The sequence below is a fragment of the Geotrypetes seraphini genome, chromosome 13, assembly GCF_902459505.1.
Source record: "Geotrypetes seraphini chromosome 13, aGeoSer1.1, whole genome shotgun sequence".
Classification (NCBI taxonomy): domain Eukaryota; kingdom Metazoa; phylum Chordata; class Amphibia; order Gymnophiona; family Dermophiidae; genus Geotrypetes; species Geotrypetes seraphini.
Window position 1 is genome coordinate 23,682,769 of NC_047096.1, and position 22,472 is coordinate 23,705,240.

General features: G+C 42.8%; 1 protein-coding gene across 1 annotated transcript; it reads right to left on the reverse strand.

Moving 5' to 3' along the window:
• Positions 1-57: 57 nt before the first annotated feature.
• Positions 58-19,285, reverse strand: CXCR5 (C-X-C motif chemokine receptor 5). Its single transcript, XM_033918677.1, has 2 exons — positions 19,055-19,285; positions 58-1,800 (listed from the first exon to the last, which is right to left on the reverse strand). The coding sequence occupies exons 1-2, from the start codon at positions 19,283-19,285 to the stop codon at positions 733-735; spliced, it is 1,299 nt and encodes a 432-aa protein (XP_033774568.1). The 3' UTR covers positions 58-732.
• Between the last annotated feature and the right edge of the window lie 3,187 nt (positions 19,286-22,472).

Genomic DNA, 22,472 nt, shown 5'->3' on the forward strand with positions numbered 1-22,472 from the left:
CACTCTTGTAGCGTCAGAGAGAGAAGACACATCAGCTCAGTTGTGATGTGTGCATACTATATGTACTTGTATTGCAAGACATTGCTTGTATATCAAGTTAAAATGTAATCAAATGTTTTGCTTGTCTTGCAAAACACTTGCAAACCAAGTTACTTGCAATCCAAGGTTTTACTGTATATTTGTAATGATTGTGAAATAAAAAGTTTTACACCTAAGAGAAAAAAAACCCTAGTAGTACTTCGTACTTTTTATGCGAACTAAAAGCTTTCTAGTTTAAACCCAGAAGACAAAATAGATTGATTAATGTACATTCATGAATCTCAGAAAAAAGAAGCACATTTTAAGTCACACTAGGGATACCCACAAAGTGAATACACTATAAGCAAAACAAAAATTCTACAAATCTAAAACACATTCACACTGCAGGACTCATATCCCATATGGACAGATATACTGAGAAGCTTTGGGCAGGAGGAAGACAATTCAGAGACTTGTGTTAGAAGGAAAGCTCTAGATCTCTGATCCAAAAACAACTGAATTCTGTCTTTCAGCCTGACCTGTGGAGATACCACCTCTTGTCTCTCTAAAATATTCCATGTGAGGGGCAATGCTAATCCTCCCTGGCAGAATCAGTTCTTACCGCCTTAACCAAGAACTCACAAGTTATCCTTAGGAAGAGTCACCGACCTAGTTGTTCTGAGCCCCCTTTCATCCAGTCCGCAAAAAGACATTTTAGAAGACAGAAACAGATGTCGCAGTCTCACACTCGGTACCACTTCCCCGCCTGTCTAGGTGGACGGTCCGCTGGAGGGTGTTCTGGCTCAGACAACCCAGCTTATGCAAGATTCGGAGAAGATCATTACGGAATTTTACCCCAATGAAGGCATAAAGGATGGGGTTGAGGCAGCAATGCAGGAAGCCAATGAATTCTGTCACCAGGATAGCAATGGACAAAGGCTGGTGGACGCTGCAAAGTGAAATAACTTCCAGTTCCATCAAGGTGTGCATGAAGATGACAATGTTGTTAGGAATCCAGCAAATAAAGAAAACCCCGGTGATCACAATGGCAACTCGCACTGCTTTCTGCTTCTCAAAACGATGAGACTGCCACAAAGTTCTGATAATGGCTGAATAGCAGAAGCACATAACGATCAAGGGTATCAAGAAACCAACAAAGTGATGCATAAAATGACTAGCTTGCCACCAGCCATTGCTCTGGAAGTTCAGCTCGGAGAACGTGCAACTGCTGACATTTCTGTGGTCTGTCTTTACCTCAACAATGAACAAATATGGCAAGGCAAGCAACAGGCAGAAAAGCCAAATGACAAGGCAGGTTATGTGGATGGAAAGAGCCTTCCGCTTCCTGTAGGTATGGACGGCATGTACAATGGCCAAGTAACGATCCACACTGATGCAGCCCAGCAGCAGACTGCTGCAATAGAAATTTACCTTGTGAATGGTGCTGATGGTTCGGCAGAGAAAAAGCCCAAAGATCCAGCCTGTTATGGTTTCAACCACCACGAAGGGTAGGGAGAAGAGCAACAGGAGGTCAGCTACAGCCAAATGGAGGAGATAATTCTCCGTAGTTGTGCGAGTGCTCTTATACTGTTTTAGGACAAGCAACACTAATCCATTCCCGACAGTCCCCAGGATGAACGCTAGGATGTAGACCAAAGGGATGAAGATTTTTTGGAAAGAGTAGATATTATTTGTGTCCAAGGAGGAGACAGTGACTCCTAGACAGACGTAGTCATCAGAATTGTTGCTGAGCTCATAGTTATAGCTTGAACTGAAACTGCCCTGCAAAAGAAGACCCAAAATTAGTCAGGTGCCTTGTTTGTTGGAACTGTTCATCATGTGATCCTTATCCTATACTGTATCTCTCCACCAGAAATTAGACTTGAGAAAACATTGAGGCTATCCTGTCCAAAATACTATTGCACATAGGAAGATTTCTGTGGTGCACATTAGAGAATGACACGGGGAGCGATCCCCGCAGCGAACCGCTGCGTGGCTGCGGTTTGGCTGCGGGTTATGGTGACCTCATTAGCAAATCGCCGCAGACGCGGGGACAAATCCTTTCACCGCCCGCAAAAACGGTGAATAGATTTGTCCCCGCAGGCCAATGTCCCCCCTTCTAGGAACCGCTATTTACCTGTGTTTCACCTGCACGTTGCCGCATTGACTCCGCCCCCCAATATACTGGCTCCTCATTTGTCAGATCAACCCTTCCTGCCAATAGAACCCGCCCCCCCCCCGACGATCGCCGGCAGGAAGGTGCTCAGCCCTTCATGCCGACAGAACCAGCCCTCCCCAACGATCGCGGCAGGAGGGTACCCATCCCCTCCTGCCTACCCCAACACCCCCCCAACGGCCCTCCCGACGATCGCAGCAGGAGGATATCCAACCCCTCCTGCCAGCTCCCCAACAGCCCCCCCTATGATCACTGGTAGGAGGGTGCCCAACCCCTCCTGCCGGCCCCCCCAACGGCCCCCTATATCACCAATAGGAGGGTGCCCAACCCCTCCTGCCGGACCCTCCCCCAACAAACCCCGCCATCCCGAAACACCACCCTTAGTCTTACTTTCCAAGTTGGACCGGACAGCTCCTCGCTCGTCTGGCCAGCAGGCCTGCCTCCGTCCAAATGAGGCGGGCCCGCCCCTCCCCTCCCCTGCCTAACCCACAGGATCCTAGGGCCTGATTGGCCCAAGCACCTAAGGCCCCTCCTATAGCGGGAGTGGCTTTAGGTGCCTAGACCAATCAGGCCCTAGGATCCTGTGGGTTGGGCAGGGTAGGGGCGGGCCCGCCTCATTTGGACGGAGGCAAGCCTGCTGGCCATACGTGTGAGGAGCCGTCCAGTCCAACTTGGAAAGTAAGACTAAGGGGGTTCCGGGGTGGGAGGGTTCGTTGGGGGGGGGGTCCAGCAGGAGGGGTTGGGTACCCTCCTGCCGGCGATCTTAGGGGAGGCCATTGGGAGGACCGGCAGGAGGGGTTGGGTACCCTTCTGCTGCGATTGTCGGGAGGGCCGTTGGGGGGGGTCTACAGGAGGGGTTGGGTGCCCTCCTGCCGTGATCGCTGGGGGGAGGGGAGACTTGCAGCCGTAGCCGCGGTCACTATGCTAATCACGATTAGCATAGTGACCGCGATTAGGTACACGATTTGGTACACGATTAGGTACACGATTTGCCGCGATTAGGTACAGCGGCCGCGTCTACTTACCATGTAGGCTAACATTGTAAGCATTAAAAGTACATGTCGTGTTTGTTTTTGTATAGTTATTAACTAATATTTAACTAAGTTTTAAAGTTTTAAAGAATGTTTCCTTTATACGTAAATAAAGAAAAGTATTTAAAATCGTACCCGTTTGAGGCTTTTATATATGCAGCGGTGACGGTGACGGGGCGGTGAATGGGGTTGCAGTGGCGGTGACGGGGCGGTGAATGGGGTGGCAGTGGCGGTGACGGGGCGGTGAAGGGAATGGCGGTGACGGGGCGGTGCAGAGGATGGTGAGACGGGGACGGGGCGGTGACGGGGACCAATTTTTTCACCGTGTCATTCTCTAGTGCACATGTTCTTGTCTCTGCCAAGAAAATTTGACCCCGTACAAGCCTTTTACATAAAACCTATGGTGTGTCTCTGTAAAAGAAAAACAACCCCAGAATGTAATAAAATGAGCATTAGAAATCCCAGGCTGACTCCTATGTAGCTGTTCTGAGTTCAAGAATGCACTAACATGGGACTCTTAACAATAAGAGTGATGTAGACCAGAAATCAGGTGGCAGTGGTTTCTCACTTCACGCGGAACCAAATGGGTGCTTCTTTTTTCTGTTTACAGTATTAGCAAAATGCTTGAAGTACCTGTATGTAAACTGCTTTGAGTGTGGTTGTAAAACTACAAAAAGGTGGTATATAATTTCAATTTCTTTTTTTTTAATCTTTATTAATTTTTATTACTAAAAAAAGTGCAACACAATGTTCACATCAGTAATAATAATATATAAGCACTTAAATACAATCAGTATTAGTACAACAATATAAGCCCTCCATCCAACAATTATCTTAAAGAATCACCCTAAAGATACATCCCTCCCCCCCCCCGATGTGTCTGAATTATACCAATAAAAGAAAGCTAACAGAACTATAACAATTGTACAAATGATGTTAATGGACCCCAAACTAAGTTAAATATCTTAGCATGCTCTAGAACAGGGGTGTCCAATGTCGGTCCTCGAGGGCCGCAATCCAGTCGGGTTTTCAGGATTTTCCCAATGAATATGCTTGAGATCTATTAGCATACAATGAAAGCAGTGCATGCAAATAGACCTCATGTATATTCATTGGGGAAATCCTGAAAATCCGACTGGACTGCGGCCCTCGAGGACCGACATTGGACACCCCTGCTCTAGAATGTCTGCATTCATCTTCTCATACCTGTAACTTAAACATAAGTTCACCCACCAAAAGGAAAACTTAAGACGATCACAGTTTTCCCAATTTCGAGTTATCATCTGTAAGACTACCCCAGTCATAATCAGAAAAACCCAGCATTTATACCGATTCATGGGGGGGCTTAACATACAGTAGTGTTCCACATATAATTACCTCATAACTCAATGGGATTGTCGATTCCAATATGAGGTTAATCTGTCCCTATACTGACTTCCAGAAGCTGAGTATCAAAGGACAATAGAACAACAGATGATCCAATGTCCCAATGTTAAGATGACAGTGCCAGCATCTATTAGATTTAGAACTGTTCCACTTCTGTAACCTAACAGGGGTCCAAAAAGATCTATGTAACAAGAAAAACCAGGTTTGTCTCATAGATGCTGACGCCGTACATCTCATCCTCCAAGTCCAAATTCGTGGCCATCGAGACGCAGAAATATACTGCTTTATCTCGATGCTTGAAATTTCTCTAAGACTAGATTTTGGTTTTTTTAATCAGGAATTCAGATGTCCTAAAAAATCAGTGCTATAATTTCAATTTATTATTTTGAGTCAGTTTTAATCCAAGGCAAATTACAATAAATTCCTACATAAGAAAACAATAGTAATACAAACAGACACCCATAAAAAATCTGCTGTCAGAACCAACATCACTAAGCACCATATTTCATATTACAAAAAAGATGTGTTTTTTTGTTTTTTTTTAACAGTCGCTTAAATTCTTTCATTTTCAAACTAACTGAGCTCTGGAATGAGTTACCGCTTTCACTTAGAAGTCTAGGTCCCTTTGTTTTATTTCGGAAAGCTCCGAAAACTTTCTTGTTCACTAAACACTTTGGAAACTAAGCCATTCAAGATTACATTCTTCTTCCATACTTATGTACTATACTTATATTATTGTAAACCAAGTCGAGCACCTTTTGGTTGAAGACCCGGTCTATACAATTAAGTTTCAGTTTAGTTTGTAAGACACCTTAAGTACACAGGTAGCTTATTCCACTCTGATGGTCCTGCTCATGAGAAGTCCCAGTCCTTTTCCCCCTTTTCCAATATGGGCATTTAGAACCCCAAAGCTTCAAAGAGAGATCTGTTTTGTTTTGTTTTTCTTTATAAAGACAAAGAGGGTCCCCTCTTTATCAAAAATAGATTAGGCCCAGCCAGATCAGGAAAAACCAGACTGGGGTTTTCTTTACAGAAACACAGAACACATGTGACGCTTCAGAAGACGATTGGAAGGGACAGATGGGAAGGGCGATAAGAATATTGTGGGGGAGGGGGAACTTGCAGACAGGCAAATACTTTGTACTCACAGAATTTCCATTTATTTATTTATTTGGTTTTATATCCCGTCCTCCCAGGTGAGCTCTGATGGGTTACAAGTTTATACACATATTAAAGCAGTGGTGTCCAACCTGCGGCCTGAGGGCCGCACGTGGCCCCGTGAAGTATTTTGTGTGGCCCCGATCGAGGGCAATGCTGTATTTTCCTCTGCTGCCCCTGGGTGTTTACCGCCTTGTCAGCTCCCTCCTCTGTCTTGCTGCAGCGTTTGCGCATTTGTGCGGCCCCAGAAACATTTTTTTTCGGCCAATGCGGCCCAGGGAAGCCAAAAAGTTGGACACCCCTGTATTAAAGTGTTTTTTTTTATACAAGGTGTTGGCAAACATGGCATGGCAGGACATTGTCTGACAGGGATGGCAAAACAGTCAACAAAGCATGGCAAAACACAACATGGTATGATGAGACATAGCATGACAAACATTGTATTATAAGTGTGGTTAACATAACTTAATATTATATATACAAGTATAGCATGGCATATATAGTATAGCAAACCTTATATAGAAAACATACAATTGTGGCTAACCTAGTATGACATGACAGTATGGTATGTTACAAGGTAGAACCCAGCATGGTAGACATGAGACGGCAAACATCGTGTAGTGGGCATAGCATGAGAATGTAGCGCAGTAGAATTAGAGTGGCAATTATAGTATGAAAGATACAATATGTATATTATTATTATTTATTATTTATCAATTTTCTATACCATTCTCCCAGGAGAACTCAGAACGGTTTACATGAGTTTATTCAGGTAAGCATTTTTCCCTGTCTGTCCCGGTGGACTCACAATCTGTCTAATGTACCTGTATATATAGTATAGTAGAATGAGAGAAAGGGGACAGTATGACAAAATGTGGCAAGCATTGTCTGAGAAAGCATGGTGTGGTCAGACATAGTATAGCAGTGGGATCTTGCACAGTGTAGGCTCCATATTATACCACAAGAGGTGACTTGGTAGGGTAGATGGGTAATATAAAGTGCACCCAAAAAAACTCTAAAAAAAAACCCAAACCTGCCAAAATTATAATATAACAAAACAGAAAAAAAATTGGCAACGCCCTGTATTGAGCTCTTAAAGAACATCCACTGGCTATAAATGAATGAAAATTAGTCAAGTAGAGACACTTCAGTACGGGCCAAAGTTAAAGGCATTAATACCACCGTATAACTTTTTATGGCCCCGGACAAAAGACTCTCAGGTGACCAGCACCAGGTTTAGAAGACCTTAATAAGTCCTGCCCTGTACATCATTCAGTCTCTATAGCAATAAATAACTATTGTGAGTAAATGCTCAGTGAGAGGCTTTAAGAGCAAAATAAAGGGCCGAAAAAACCGGCTCAAAAAAGCCCCGCCCCTTAAATGAATAATTTCAAAAAATATCAAAAAGTGCTGCGTGCTAAAGTGCAAAAAAAAAAAAAAATTGAAAAAGATATAAGGGAAATCATTTCATTCATGCTGTTGGCCTTGAGCTTCCAGTACAGGTGATCAAGGCCAACAGCGTGCCAGATTGTAAGAATAAATGGGATGTCTATGTGGGATCCCTACGAGGGTCGAGTTAAGGAATTGGGTCATTAGGTGTGGGATCTCTAGGAGAGTAGACTTAGGGGGGGCGGGTCAGTAGAGTGGGCAGACTTGATGGGCTATGGCCCTTTTCTGCCGTCATCTTTCTATGTTTCTAGATCCCAGCACACAATAATCACAAATCACAGTCCATTCACTAGACTTATCTGAGTCCCAATAAATGAAGCTTTTTATCCACACTATGAATGTACAGTACCTGCCTTGAGACAGGTGCAGAGTCAGTGATAAAAGTACATTAGGGATTTATATTCCGCCATTACCTTGCGGTTCAAGGCGGATTACAAAAGAGTTATTGAAGATGGTCATTTTCAAGGAAAGTAAAGAGGTAGGGCTGGTTGTTTTGGGGTTGGGGATTTAGTGAGAGGAAGGAATTAAACTTGCGGTGTTAAGTTTTTTTTCAGGGATTTCTTGAAGAGAATGGTCTTTATTTCTTTTCTAAATGTTTTGTAGTCTGGGAATATATTCATATATTCACAGCTATAATGCAATTAGAAATTATTCCATTTATAATTGTGCAAAATAGATTATTTAAATTATTTGTGAAGTGCTCAGACCAAGAAACCCATATAATAGTGATGTCACTACAATGAGGTTTTCAAGGGGACCATCATCGCCTCCACAAGTCCCCGGCCCTCCCTATGTATATATTAAAGCGTATCTAAAACCTATCTGGTAAGTGTATCCAGCTTATTGTACTTATCTTAATTAGGGAGCATTGTTGATATTAACTCTCATTGGTGACTTGTGAAAATAAAAATGTAAGTGCTTCAGTAAAATCCTGAATGTTTTTTTCTTATCTGATTATTTTATTTTTCTTTCCAGCTTATGATTTATCTTGTTTTGCCTTTTGTCTTTGTTTTGTTCTATTTCTATCATTTAAATTTCTCCAGAATTCTACTGTTCAACGGCTCCCCCTTCTGCTTCTATTCCTTTCTCTCCTCTCTTCTACCTTCCAAAGTATTTAGATCAATGCTGTCTTGTTAAAATGTTTATTTTATTTTTATTTTCCCTCTCACTCTACTTTTCACTTCTCTATTACCCTCCAGGTACTTTAGTTAGATTGTGAGCCTTCGGGACAGTAAGGGAATTTTTCAAGTACCTTTCTTATTTCTAAGCTTAATGTATATTTTCTGTAAACCGCTTAGAACCTAACGGATGTAGCGGTATATAAGAAATAAATTACATTACATTACATTACATTAAGCCCGTCCACTTTGACTGTTCCTGTATTCAGTGAGCCCTCACCAGTATCCCTCCCTGACGAAGAGACGAAATCCGGGTCGGAGGGACGGGAACTTAATCAGATAAGAAAAAAAACATTCAGGATTTTACTGAAGCACTTACATTTTTATTTTCACAAGTCACCAATGAGAGTTAATATCAACAATGCTCCCTAATTAAGATAAGTACAATAAGCTGGATACACTTACCAGATAGGTTTTAGATACGCTTTAATATATACATAGGGAGGGCCGGGGACTTGTGGAGGCGATGATGGTCCCCTTGAAAACCTCATTGTAGTGACATCACTATTATATGGGTTTCTTGGTCTGAGCACTTCACAAATAATTTAAATAATCTATTTTGCACAATTATAAATGGAATAATTTCTAATTGCATTATAGCTGTGAATATATGAATATATCGCTAATATCATCACAGATTACAAAGAAAGTTATCTCTCTATTTTGTAGTCAATCATTGTAGTCTGGGGATGCCATCAGTAGATTGGAGACTTGGTTGTCTAGTTTGGCTGCTTGAGTCGCTAAGTACTTACAATGATTTGAAAAGGCAATCTCTGCGCAATGTTTTTACTCGTTTGACCTAACTACCCCACACTTTTAACTGCAGTAAGGGGGGGATGGGGGGGGGCAATATTTCTTAGGATAAATATTCAAAGGGAGAGGAAACCTCAAACAGGCTGGGAGGAAATATTCAGCGGCACTTAACTGGACCATACACTGAATATTTCTTCTGACTGCCATGGCACTGTCTGGTTAGTGCGTGGACAATTTCATGGTAGAGTCAGCGAGGACCCGGAATGTATACAAGATGCAGCACTTTTTCACATTCACAAAATCAAGGAGGATTCAAAAAGCCAAGATGGCATCTTTTCTCTTACGGAAAACCAAAAAACACTGGAATGACGACGTTCCTCAAATGGACTTTTATTAAAAATATAAAAGTTCTCTTACTGTATGAATGTGGTTTTGTTTAAAAAAAAAAAAAGAAAGAAAGAAAAAAAAAGGGTACCTGCTTGTTTTTGTGAATGTGAGAGAGTGATTTGCCTCAAAAGAAGAGGGGAGTGATTTCTTTTTCCTCCTTCTCGCAATTTCCCCCTGACGCAGCCTGAGGGCGAAACGTGGCCACTTCGGGTTGGGCTAATTTAATAAATTGCAGTTTCCTTGACATAATTGGTCTGCTCTATGGTTTTGCCTGTGAGAATATTTGCAGATAAATGCCTCTTTGTGTTGTCTTGAGTAGCGCTACTTGGACACATAAGCAGCAACTGCATTTTGTAGAATTACACAGCCATGGATTAAAAGATCCTTTTAGTAAGCTGCATTAGGCACTAACACACACCTAGTGCACCTTAAAATGGTGTCTTTAGCAACTACAATAAAACACAAAGGGTCGAAGAACTGGAGGAATTGTAACAGTCAACCCACAAAATAAACCAGTTTTGTTAAACAAGTGTATACAACATAAAAGTCATGAAACCATTGGTATACATGACCAGTTATTCCAATTGAATCAGGTTGAAAGCACTACTAAGATCAAACTGTAATAGTAGTGTCCCTCGGCCTTTTCTGAAAAGGCTATATAAATCATCCAGTAATGATGCCGGAACAGTCTCTGAGCAGAGGTCTAAAACCCGATTGAGAAGAATGTGATAAATCAAATGATCTATGTCTAACACGGAATTGTTGTTTCCACTTTAGAGTAAAAGTTCACAAATAATGATCAGACCATACACTTGGCCTTCAAGACACAGGCTGGATAAGTTGGGACTCTTCTCCCTGGAAAAGAGGAGGCTTAGGGGAGATATGATAGAAACTTTCAAGATCATGAGGTGTATGGAGAAAGTAGACAAGGATAGATTCTTCAAACTACGGGGAACCACAGGCACAAGAGGGCACTCGGAGAAACTGGAAGAGGACAAGTTTAGAACCAATGCCAGGAGGTTCTTCTTCACACAGAGGGTTGTGGACACATGGAACGCGCTCCCGGAGGAAGTGGTCGGGCAGAGTACGCTACGGGGATTCAAAGAGGGATTGGATGGATTCCTGAAGGATAGGGGGATTGAGGGATACAGATAAGGGTAGATAAGAGTATGGAAAGAGTAAAGATAAAAACAAGGGGGCTATAGGGCTAAATCAAGTAAATATGACAGGTCATGGACCTGATGGGCCACCGCGGGTGCGGACTGCTGGGCGCGATGGACCTCTGGTCTGACCCAGTGGAGGCAAATTCTTATGTTCTTATGCAGCCAAACAACCTCGCTACTTGCAAAAGTAACCAGATCTAAATGGTGGCCCAACTGGTGCATTTGAGAAAAGACAAGAATGGTGAAACCCACTGAAATTAAATGACTTAAAAATTCTCTAACTGCAGAAGATGATTGATCTTCCACATGTAAATTTATATCACCAAGCAATATGCAATATGGAGACTTTAATGAATTATTGGTCGGAAACTCGAAGTAGTCATCACGAGCTCTGTGCCAACCACCGTGGGTACTATAGCAAAATATACATGTCAGTGGATTCAGCAACAATAAATCTGACAACTGGCATGCCATAATTTCAAAGTCTTATGTGAAAGCACTGTTTTGTAGTCATCCAATCTGCTGATCAACAAAGGGAAAGAAAACCCCCAAGGGGATGCAATCTCACTATGTCAAAAATGGCACACCAGTTTAATCAAATGAACACTTTCACAAGAAATGTAAATGAAACGTCTAAAGCAGTGGTTCCCAACCCTGTCCTGGAGGAACACCAGGCCAATCGGGTTTTCAGGCTAGCCCTAATGAATATGCATGAAGCAAATTTGCATGCCTATCACTTCCATCATATGCAAATCTCTCTCATGCATATTCATTAGGGCTAGCCTGAAAACCCGATGGGCCTGGTGTTCCTCCAGGACAGGGTTGGGAATCACTGGTCTAAAGCAGGGCTGCCCAGATCCGGTCCTCGAGATCTACTGGCAGGCCAGGTTTTCAGGATATCCACAATGAACATGCATGAGAAAGATTTGCATACCAGGAAGGCAGTGCAGGCAAATCTCTCTCATGAATATTCATTGTGGATATCCTGAAAACCTGGCCTGCCTGTAGATCTCGAGGACCGGACTTGGACAGCCCTGGTCTAAAGGATGTCCATAGCTCCGTGCCAGCTTAATCATAAAGTGCCATGGAAAAAGCCTCAGACTGAGGCCATCCCACCACCACAATGGTGTACCGATCAACAACAGATAAGTGGAAAAGATTTTTCCTCTATCTTTAAGTGCATATTATCTAAATAAATTTAAATGGCACTGAGCAATATTGCTTTTATCTATTTGCAACATTACAGAGGTTTTTTTTGCCAGTGAGATTATCGCCTAACCACCTTAAACCACCATTGTGGTGGTGGGAGGCCTCAGTCTGAGGCTTTTTCCTCTGCTTTTTGTATTGCACTTTATGATTAAGCTGGCATGGAGCTATGGACATCCTTTAGATGTTTCATTTACATTTCTTGTGAAAGTGTTCATTTGACATATTTGATTATCACAATACTTGGGTCTTTTTGCTATAACACCAGTTTAATCAACCATACAGTAGAAAATGGTTTCTTTAGAAGACTGGTGAGATAAAAGCAAAGACAATCGATTATGCATCCGTATATCTAAGACTTGAATTTTATCCCTGATAGTAATAGAGCTTTCTTCGATGCAGAAATCTGTAGAGAAGGTTGGAATCTGGAGAAAATCATGGCTTCTGTTTGGCTAGAATTTAATGTCAATCAGTTTGCTATAGACAGGCAGTAAGACTTTGTGCCTGGTAAGCAAAAGCTGGATAGCATTGCATCAATAAATGGAATAAAATAAACAGAGGTATAGTAAGGGTGAGCAGTGCCCCTCCCCTGCAGCGTACGTGCCCCCTTCCCTTTCCATGTACCTATTAAACGTCTCTGGCGTGAGCAACATGCTGCCCACGTCGGTGTCGCTCACCCTTTGACATCACTTCCTAGGGCGGGTCCCAGAAGTGATGTCAGAGACAGCGGCTAAAAGATACAGGGGAAGGCAAGGGATGCATGCGGCAAGGAGAGGAGCGGGGGAAGGGGCAGTGAGGAAGAGGGGTGCCGCTGCCACACCCTTAGGAAGACTGCGCCTGGGGCGGACCGTACCCCCTCCTTTACTACGCCACTGGAAACGAGGATTGTAGCAGGGTTTTCAATGAAAACAAAAATATATTTAAAAGAATATGTCCAAGAATGGAGGCCTGAGGCATCTCACGAGGGAGGAACATGAGGCAGATCTCATTAAATCCCCTAGGAATCTGGTTTCCAGAACAATAAACAATATGAATGAGTTCTTTGTCCTATTATCTATGCAGAAGAAGGGCATAATCTATTAAATCAATGGCAGAACTGAGGTTTAGTGTTAGTAGGAGTATAACAATATGACATAAGAATAGCCTTACTGGGTCAGACCAATGGTCCATCAAGCCCAGTAGCCCATCTTCAAGGTGGCCAATCCCAAAGAGTAGCAACATTCCATGCTACCGATCCAGGGACCAGCAGTGGCTTTCACCATGTCTTTCTCGATAACGGATTATGGACTTCTCCTCCAGGAAATTGTTCAAACCTTTCTTAAAACCAGCTACGTTATCTGCTCTTACCACAACCTCTGGCAACGTGTTCCAGAGCTTAACTATTCTTTGAGTGAAAAAAAAAAATTCTCCTATTGGTTTTAAAAGTATTTCCCTGTAACTTTGAGTATCCCTTAGTCTTCACTCAGGATTTTGTAGACTTTAATCATATCTCCCCTCAGCCGTCTTCTTTTCCAAGCTGAAGAGCCCTAACCTTTTTAGTCTTTCCTCATACTAAAGGAGTTCCATCCCCTTTATCATCTTGGTTGCTCTCCTTTGAACCTTTTCTAGTGTCGTTATACCTTTTTTGAGATAAGGAGACCAAAATTGACTTGCCCAGTATCATGGGAAGTCAGCTGGGATTGAACTCACAACCTCAGGGTGCTGAGGCAGTAGCTTGAACCACTGGGCCACCCCTCTACCGCTCCTCATTAGCACACCATTCTAGTACTCCTATATGATTCTTAACTGTGAATAACCATGATCCCCCTAATAGTCAGTATTTCTGTATCATCCCATCCCCTAATGACACCTGATGGGAAACAAGGGGATATGAGCTTTCTTATTGTCATTGGCCATTGTATTTGCAGTGACACTAACTGGGAATTGTTAGAACTGTACAGACTTTTGAGTCACCCCTGTTTTATTTATTTATTCGATTTTTAGTCCGTCCTCCCAAAAGAGCCCAGAACAGGTTACAAAGTACATCCATAATAATCCAGACAGAGCAGAGATGACATTTTACATAAATTACAATATAGACATGACAATAAAACATATGTACTAAGTAGCATCTGGTGAAATTAAGTGACATAGGTGAGTTGACTGGGTGGCATTTCAGAGTGAATGACTTGAAGGCGCTGGGTTAGTAAAGAAGAAGGTTTTCACGGCCTTCCTGGAGCTCCAAAGTCCATCTAGTGATCTGACAGATAGAGGGATCGTGTGCCAAAGTTTGGGTATGAAATGTGAGTAGGAGCATTTGCGGGCAGTTTCAGTTTTGAGGGAGCGGCCAGAAGGTATGGTCAGTCGTTTTTCTCCTTGGGACTTCAGTGGTCATTTTGGGAAGTAGATTTGTAGTTTAGTTTTCTTGTAGTACGGAATCGTTTCATGGAAGGTTTTGAAAGCGAGGAGCAGGACCTTGAAGGTGCAGCGTGTTTAGAAGCCATCTATTGTAGTGAGTGCTTTATAATCATTTGTAATCTTGAAATGGATCTTGGGTAAGTTTCACTATGGTACTGTTCAGCTTACTGTAACAGAGAATGAGGCCAAGACAGTGCAGCTTGAATGCACAGTGTGGGTGGGGAAAACACCCAGTACTCAAATAGAAACTGTTTACCATTTCAGCTGCAGCAGATGTGGTCGGATAAGGGGAAAAAGCTTACCTCTTCAAATCTCTAGCATTTGCAATCATCGGATCCTCCAGTAAAACCAGAAGAAAAAGTCGCCACCAGAATTCCCGGAGTGGGATTCAGATAGTACTTTGAGAGTATGTAAAAGGCCACATTTTTCCAAATTAAAAACCCATAGATGGGCATAATAGTGATGATATAGAGGGGTACTTTCGATATGATATCCAAAACTAAGTTTGGATATTTTGCAGAACACGCACAAAAATCCAGTAGTGAACATGACCATTTTCAAAACGGACATCTTTTGTTTTCAAAAATGGCCATTTATGCATATGTTTATTGATGGAACTTATAGATCGCCCTTCGCAATAACAGCAGAGCAGTTTACACATTTAAAAACAAACCGAAAGAAAGGGGCTCCGTTGTCAAAAGGAAAGATAAATTAAATATAACAATATAAAAATAAAATATAAAAAAGCTGCAGTCTGGAATCCCTCCCCAGGTTCTAATCCAAGAAAATCTAGTTACAGCAAGAAACTCATATTCTTCTAAGAATATGCTAAATTGAAATGATAAGTTTTCAAGAGACTTCTATATTTAGGGGTCCTTTTACTAAGGTGCGCTAGCCGTTTTAGCGTGCACTAAACACTAACGCGTCCATTATAGTCTGTGGACGTGTTAGCGTTTAGCACGCTAAAGCGGCTAGCGCACCTTAGTAAAAGGACCCCTTAGTAAGAGAGTTCAGTTCATAATTCAATAGGAAGGGAATTCCATAAATAAGGTGCAGAAGCAAAAAAGCAGAATTACGTGTCGAAGTCAATCTTGCCAGGTGAACCGAGGGCAGGGACAACTGGCGAGTGTTAGATGTGCATCTGTCTTTTTGAACCATTAAAAAAAAAAAAACACCCAAAAATAAAATGCACAAAACAAGCCATTAGGATGTAGTAGGCAGCATTTGTAGTACACTGGCCACACAGACATCCCAGCAGAGCAGTGGGGCACCCCCGCAGGCACTACAGTGAACTGCACCTAAAAAGGTGCCCTGTACACATCTCACCAAAACCCCTTTATACTGTATGGTGAGCCCTCTAAAATCTACCCAAAACCTACTGGACCTAACTGTACACCACACTAATAACCCTTATGTCTGCAGGTGTCATCTATATATAGGTACAGTGGGATTTGGGACAGTTTTGGAAGGCTAACATAATCCACCATAAGTTGACCAGACTACTACTACTACTACTATCCATTCAGTCATGTCTGACCCTTGGATACTCTGTAGGCCAGTCCTTGCCATGCTTCCCTGTTTTCCACAGCTTCTTGCAATTGCTTAATGTTCATTCCCGTGTCATTCATGATGATATCCAGTCAATGGGCCTTTGGTCTCCCCTGCTTTCTTTTACCACTGACCATTTTGAGTAGTACTTCCTTTTCTAGTGAATTCGCCCTCTTCACATGTCCAAAATAAGTCAGCTTCTGTCTGGTAATCTTGCCTTCCAGGGACAACTCTGGGTTTATATGATCAAGAACATCTTTGTTGGCGATTCTAGATGTCTGTGGGATTCTAGAAGCCTTCTCTAGCACCACAGCTCGAAGATGTCTATTTTTTCTTCAATCTGCTTTCATGAGTGTCCAAGCCTCTCAGCCATATGTCGTGATTGGGAACATAGTGGCAGTGATCAGTCTTTATCTGATGGTGACTGAGACATCCTTGCACTTCTATATTTAGTCCCATTGTATTTGGTCCACACTACTACTACAAACTGAATAATTATCTAAATAAAATTAGGACTAAATATTTCTGCTAACCAGCTACCTCCCAGCTCTGTCTACATTCCACCCTTGCACCCTGGCATTGCAATGTGAGCATGAAGACAGGCTGCCTTTAGTCAGTTCCTGTGTCTTCCCTTTGTCACATCCTACCTCCTCTGAAGCAATTTCCTGTGGGCAAGACATGGTAGAAGGAAGGCCCAGGGGCACCATAAGCAACTTATCTTCCTGCTGCTGTAAAGCTTACAGAACTCTGGAGAGGAAAAGGAGAGGAAGTGATGCAAGATCAAGGAGGGAAAAGCAGTGAAAGGTGGAGGGAGAGAGCGGACTGCAGAAGGAAGAAAGGGGGAAAGTGTCTCTGAGAGAGAGAGATGGAGAGACACTATACCAGGGGTGGGCCTCGAGGGCCAGAATCCAGTCGGGTTTTCAGGATTTCCCCAATGAATATGCATTGAAAGCAGTGCATGCAAATAGATCTCATGCATATTCATTGGGGAAATCTTGAAAACCCGACTGGATTCCGGCCCTGCACTAGACCCAGATGAGGGAAAAGGCTTGGTCCAGGTAAGTCACTGATGATGTCCAGAGGCTGGGGATTTTGGTGTCCTTATTGCCAGCACCCTGAGACAGAGTTTGATGGTTAAACTGGTCCTAAATTACTAAATGGCCCAATACATCTCCCCTTTATTCTATAACTGGTTGCCTATATGTAGGTGCCATTTTCATACCTCCATTTATAGAATGCTGTCATTTGTGCAGATCAGTGGATGCTTACACATATGAATGGCAGCTGCACGCAGCTCAATTGTCTCGCGTGCTATTATCTTTGCGCTGATTTGTCTTTACGTTTTTGTCCGCACGCTGGTGTCTTGCGCGCATTTGACCTATCACCCAGCACTATTCTATAATGTAAGTGTGCGGGTGGCTTAGGATGTAAATGCAAGAGGCGTTCACAGGGGGAGGAGCATGGGCGGGCCAGAGATGTGTCTAATAGTTGAGCACAGCCCCCCGGATTCTATATATAGGCACACAAAATTGTGTGTGCAAATTTGAGCGTGCACACAATTTAATTAAGTAATGAACTAATTAGTACAATAATGGGCTGCTAATAATCAATTATCGGTCCAAATTGACATGCATCCTGCTATGCACTATTCTGTAAAGATGCTGATACCTAATGGGGGCATGGTCATGGAAGGACATGGGTGGGGCATAGGTGTTCAATGCCCAGGATTTACAACAGGTTTCAGTGGGTGTAAATCCTCATGCCTGAAAGTTAGGCGCAGATCCAGGTGCTAGGTTTTAGTCTATAAACAAGGCCCAACTCGGAACGCTGTTCATAGAATCGCGCTTAGTGCGCTTTTTTTTTCAGCACCATACATAGAATTTTGTCCTATACAGAATACTGAAAGTGCATAACTGCCACATTTAAGTGTGCCCATTTACTCCTGCCATTGACCCGGTGTAAGTGACCACACCTAAATTTAGTTTAGCGTTCTGTGACAGCATCTTGGCTCACAGGTGCTATTATAGGGTGCTCAGTTATAGAATTGTCCCCTTTGAGTAAAACTGGACCTGCTTAGACTGACCCCAAAAGTATCTGGATACGGTTGGTAGTAAGCCAGATCCAGATGCTTTGAATTTAGGTCTACGAGATCGGAGAGTACTGCACAGTCACCGCAGTATCCATAAATTCGCCTCGGTGACCTGTATGGTTAATGGCAAGGAATATACCGATTATGTTAAGTGCCGGTATTTAACATGAGCTGATGATCATACTGGCTAAATATCGGCTAGAAAAAATAGACTGGAATTCTTAGGATTCTTTGCCAGAGAAATGATCCCAAATAAGGGCTGTTTGTCTGTCTTGCTTGTTTAGATTGTAAGCTCATTTGAGCAGGGAGTGTTTTCTTACTCTTTGTGACTCTGTGCAGCGCTGCGTGCGTCTGGTAGCGCTATAGAAATAATTAGTAGTAGTGGTAGTATTATGAAAGCATTATAGACTCATTAATGTAGATATACTCATATTATTTTGACAGAATAAAAGACTGAGTCACTGATGCATAGATTTCAAGTTGAGAACCCCATCAACCTCACTAACAAGCAAATACGAAGCAACACCACACATGCAGCCAGAGCCAGCGTTAGGGGTGCAAACAGGGCAATTGCTTTGGGCTCTAAACCCACATAAAGCTGAAGGAGATGTAGCCTGTTGGTGGGCTTTGGGACCCTCTCCAAGTTTCTGCCTGGGCCCCAACATATTTAATACTGGTCCTGCATGTTATGCAACAGAATTTATGCTCACAATAGGGAATAAAATACAGCAAGCCATCCTAAAATGAGTTTAGGTTTATGGTCAGAAACCTTGTACTGTTAATACATCCAAACAAGCAGCAATCTTTGTTAGTACAACAATTCATAATGATATATAATAATAAAAGAAATTAAATCCCTTCATGGGAAGAGGGGGCAGCGGGGACTCGCACATCATTTTAGAAATGCCAACAACTTGCCCATGGCCAGGACATCAGAACATTGCAAACCATAATCTAGCCCCCAACTCACTCCCCTGAAATTATGCTCTGGAATCTGGAACCTGGAACAGTGGTTTCACTTTGTTGAATGGCACATTAAAGTTTCTGTTTCTTTTTCATGAATAACTGGATTCAGGATGATTGTTCTAAACACGATCCAACCACAAAATACTTACATCATCAAACTCCAGCGGCACCTCCATCACATTCATATTATCTGCATCAATTCTACGTGCAGGGTTTGAGAAAAGCATAAACTTCTCTTTCAGAGATGGGGAATGGAACAGTCGCCCAACAGAGTCTGTTTCAAAGCATTTATCAACTCTACTTCCAAGTAAAAATTGCAGAGACTTGAGAGAGCTAATTTGCTTGAGAAGCACCTCCTCCCCTTCACCTTCCTTGCCCATTAATGTTCTGCATAATTGTTTGAAATGGTTCATAAATTTGACTCTTTAGTGAGCTTTTATAAACAGGAAAGATGTGACATGAAGTTCTGAATCATACATAGCATTGTAAAGGCTACATCATACATGTACATTTTCAGGTAACAGCATAGGCTTAGGATACACTAATTTTATAGTGGGAGATCAGTGGTCTCCACCTGGCAGTTCTAGAAGTCTGTATCCATTTTATGGAGTCTATTTTGCTGGAAGGGAGAGTGCAAGAACAGTGTGAGGGAACCGGAAAACCTTTTAGGATTATTCAAGTACAATGGGATCACTGATAGGCAGAAAAACAGACTTGCACAAAGTACTAGATTGCTCAGGCTTAGATTCTCTAATATCGTTGGTAAAATTTGTCGGGTCACTGTAGTTCCGGCAAATTGTCCAATTTCAAAATGGCAATCGATATTGAAACAATTTTGCATGCAAATGAGTTTTACAGAGATCCGCTATAATCCCATCTGATCAGTTATTGGAAAAGCAACTGACACATGCGCAGAGCCGGCAGGGACAGCCTAAACAGCTGAGCGGCAGGGGAAGCCCCAAAGCAGCTTGGTATCATACCTTTTTAATTTTCCCAGCATGAGCAGTATCACACGCAGGAAGACTTTCTTTTTAATGGGCACAGATGTTGTGAATGTGTTATACACACACAATATTTGTTCCCATTAAAAACATAAAAATGTCATGCCAGCCCCCTCCCAACGACAGCCTTCAAACCAAAAAAATTTGGCAGGTGGCCACCTGGATCCCCTCACACCTCTAACCCCCACCTGTGAAGATTGGCAGGAGGGAGGCCCACTCTCTCCTGCCTTGGCGGCCACCCGGACTCTCCCCTCCACACCCTCAAACCCCCCCATGAAGATCAGCAGGAGGGATGCCTACTCCCTCCTGCCTTGGCCACCCAGAGCCCCTCATGCCCTCACCCCACATATCTTATTCAGAAGACACCTGGAGGGATGCCCACTCCCTTCTACTGGCAGTCCCACCTCTTCAAAATGGCAGACCTTCCCCTTCCTGGTGCATCCTGGGATGTACTGGGAGGGGCCTAAAACTCTGATTGGTTCAGATACCTAAGGCCCCTCCCAAAGGACAATAATGAAGCCTCTATATTTGTTCAATTTGATGTAAATTCCAGGAAGCCATACTATCTAGTGGCATCTCTGTTGTGCCGCCTCAGTTGTGTATATCACTGTGCTGCCTTCCATATCCTTTTAGACAAGATGCTACTATTGCTACCACTAATCATTTCTATAGTGCTACTAGACATACGCAGCGCTGTACATCAAAACACAGAAAAGACAGTCCCTGCTCAAATGAGCTTACAATCTAGTCAAGACAGACAAACTGGACAAAAAGATGCATCATTACACTATGCTCAGGTTGGGGAATTACAAAGGGAATGATAAGACAGATGTTGGTGCTTAGAAGGTTAGTTGGAGTTTAGAATTGAAAGCATCTTCAAAGAAGTGGGTTTTGAGTCAGGATTTGAATACCATTTTATTTGATATAGTGTTTTCATACAAATGTTCTAAAACATGTTAACATTCCCTATAGTGAGCAATGAGGTGAATAGATGGGGAGGGGTGGCTCCACGAGGGAACAAGGAGACACCCCTGTTCTGGGATTCCTGGGATCGGGTGTACTCTCTGCACAATTGTCCAATTGTATAATTATGTATGTTGACCTGTAACCCGTTCTGGGCTGTTTTGGGAAGACGACCTAAACAACCAAATAAAATAATAAATAATAAAAGGAAGTAGTGAATGATAAGGTGGAAGCTGGAGCTAGAAAAGTTGGGACTTGGGAAAGTTTTCCAACAGTTCTCACAAATACTAGTGTTCTATAAGAGGTCCTTGTCACGCTAGCATAAGAACATAACATAAGCAGTGCCTCTGCTGGGTCGGACCAGAGGTCCATCATGCCCAGAAGTCCGCTCACGCGGCGGCCCATCAGGTCCAGGACCTGTATAGTATTCTTCTATCTATACCCTTCTATCCCTTTTTTCCTTCAGGAAATCATCTAATCCTCTCTTGAACCCCGATACCATACTCTGTCCTATCACACCCTCTGGAAGCGCATTCCAGGTGTCCACCACCCTTTGGGTGAAGAAGAACTTCCTAGCATTGATTCTAAATCTGTCCCCTCTTAATTTTTCCGAATGTCCTCTCGTTCTTGTAGTTTTTGAAAGTTTGAAGAACCTGTCCCTCTCCGCTTTCTCTATGCCCTTCATGATCTTGTAAGTCTCTATCATGTCCCCTCTAAGCCTCCGCTTGCTAAGCTATGGTAGAGGTTTCTACCGTGGCTCGGAGCGCTAAATGTTCCAATGCTCTTCTGACACCCATAGAATTCTTATGAGCGTTGGAATATTTAGCACTCTCGGCCGTGGTAGAAACCTCTACTATAGCTTAATAAAAGAGGGGGTTAATGCATGCTAATGATTAGCATGCATAAAGACTATGAAGTCCATAGGAATATAATGGGTTGCATGGCATTTAGCACACACTTTAGTAAAAGGACCCCCAAGTCTCTTCTATTACTATAATGCTGTCTGTTTCTCTCTTTCCTACCATATACTTAAGCATCAGATAACTTTATTGGCATGACAATTTTACATTTTTCCAAAGTAGTGATTGAAGGGAACTGTTTAGCAAGCTGTGTTAACTGTTTCAAGTGTACTAATCAAGTAGATTTTAAGTTGCTAGCTCTGTTTTTTAAGTCTCTTGTTGGCTTTTTACTTCAGTATGTTCAGTGGGTATGTGAGCTTTATCAAACCCCTACCCAGATGTTGTACTCTAAGGGAAAACAGCTACTTCACTTGCCAGCTATGTTATGCAATTACAAGAAATGCTGCCTTTTCTATTTGAGCTGGCGAGACATTATATGTGTGTGCTCGCTGCAAAGAGCTCCTGGCTCTCAGAGAACGAGTCTGTTCCCTTGAGGCTAGAGTTGCAGATTTGGAGGAGCTGAGGGAGACAGAGAGATACATAGAGGAGACCTACAGGGACGTTGTAGAGAAGTCCCATCTCCAGTCTGGCAGCCCCTGTGCTGCTTCAGAGGAGGGAGGTCTCCTAAAAGGAGAACATCACCCTAGTGATGCAGGAAATGATCCTGTAGCCAAGACCTGCCCACCAGGAGATGCAATATTCTC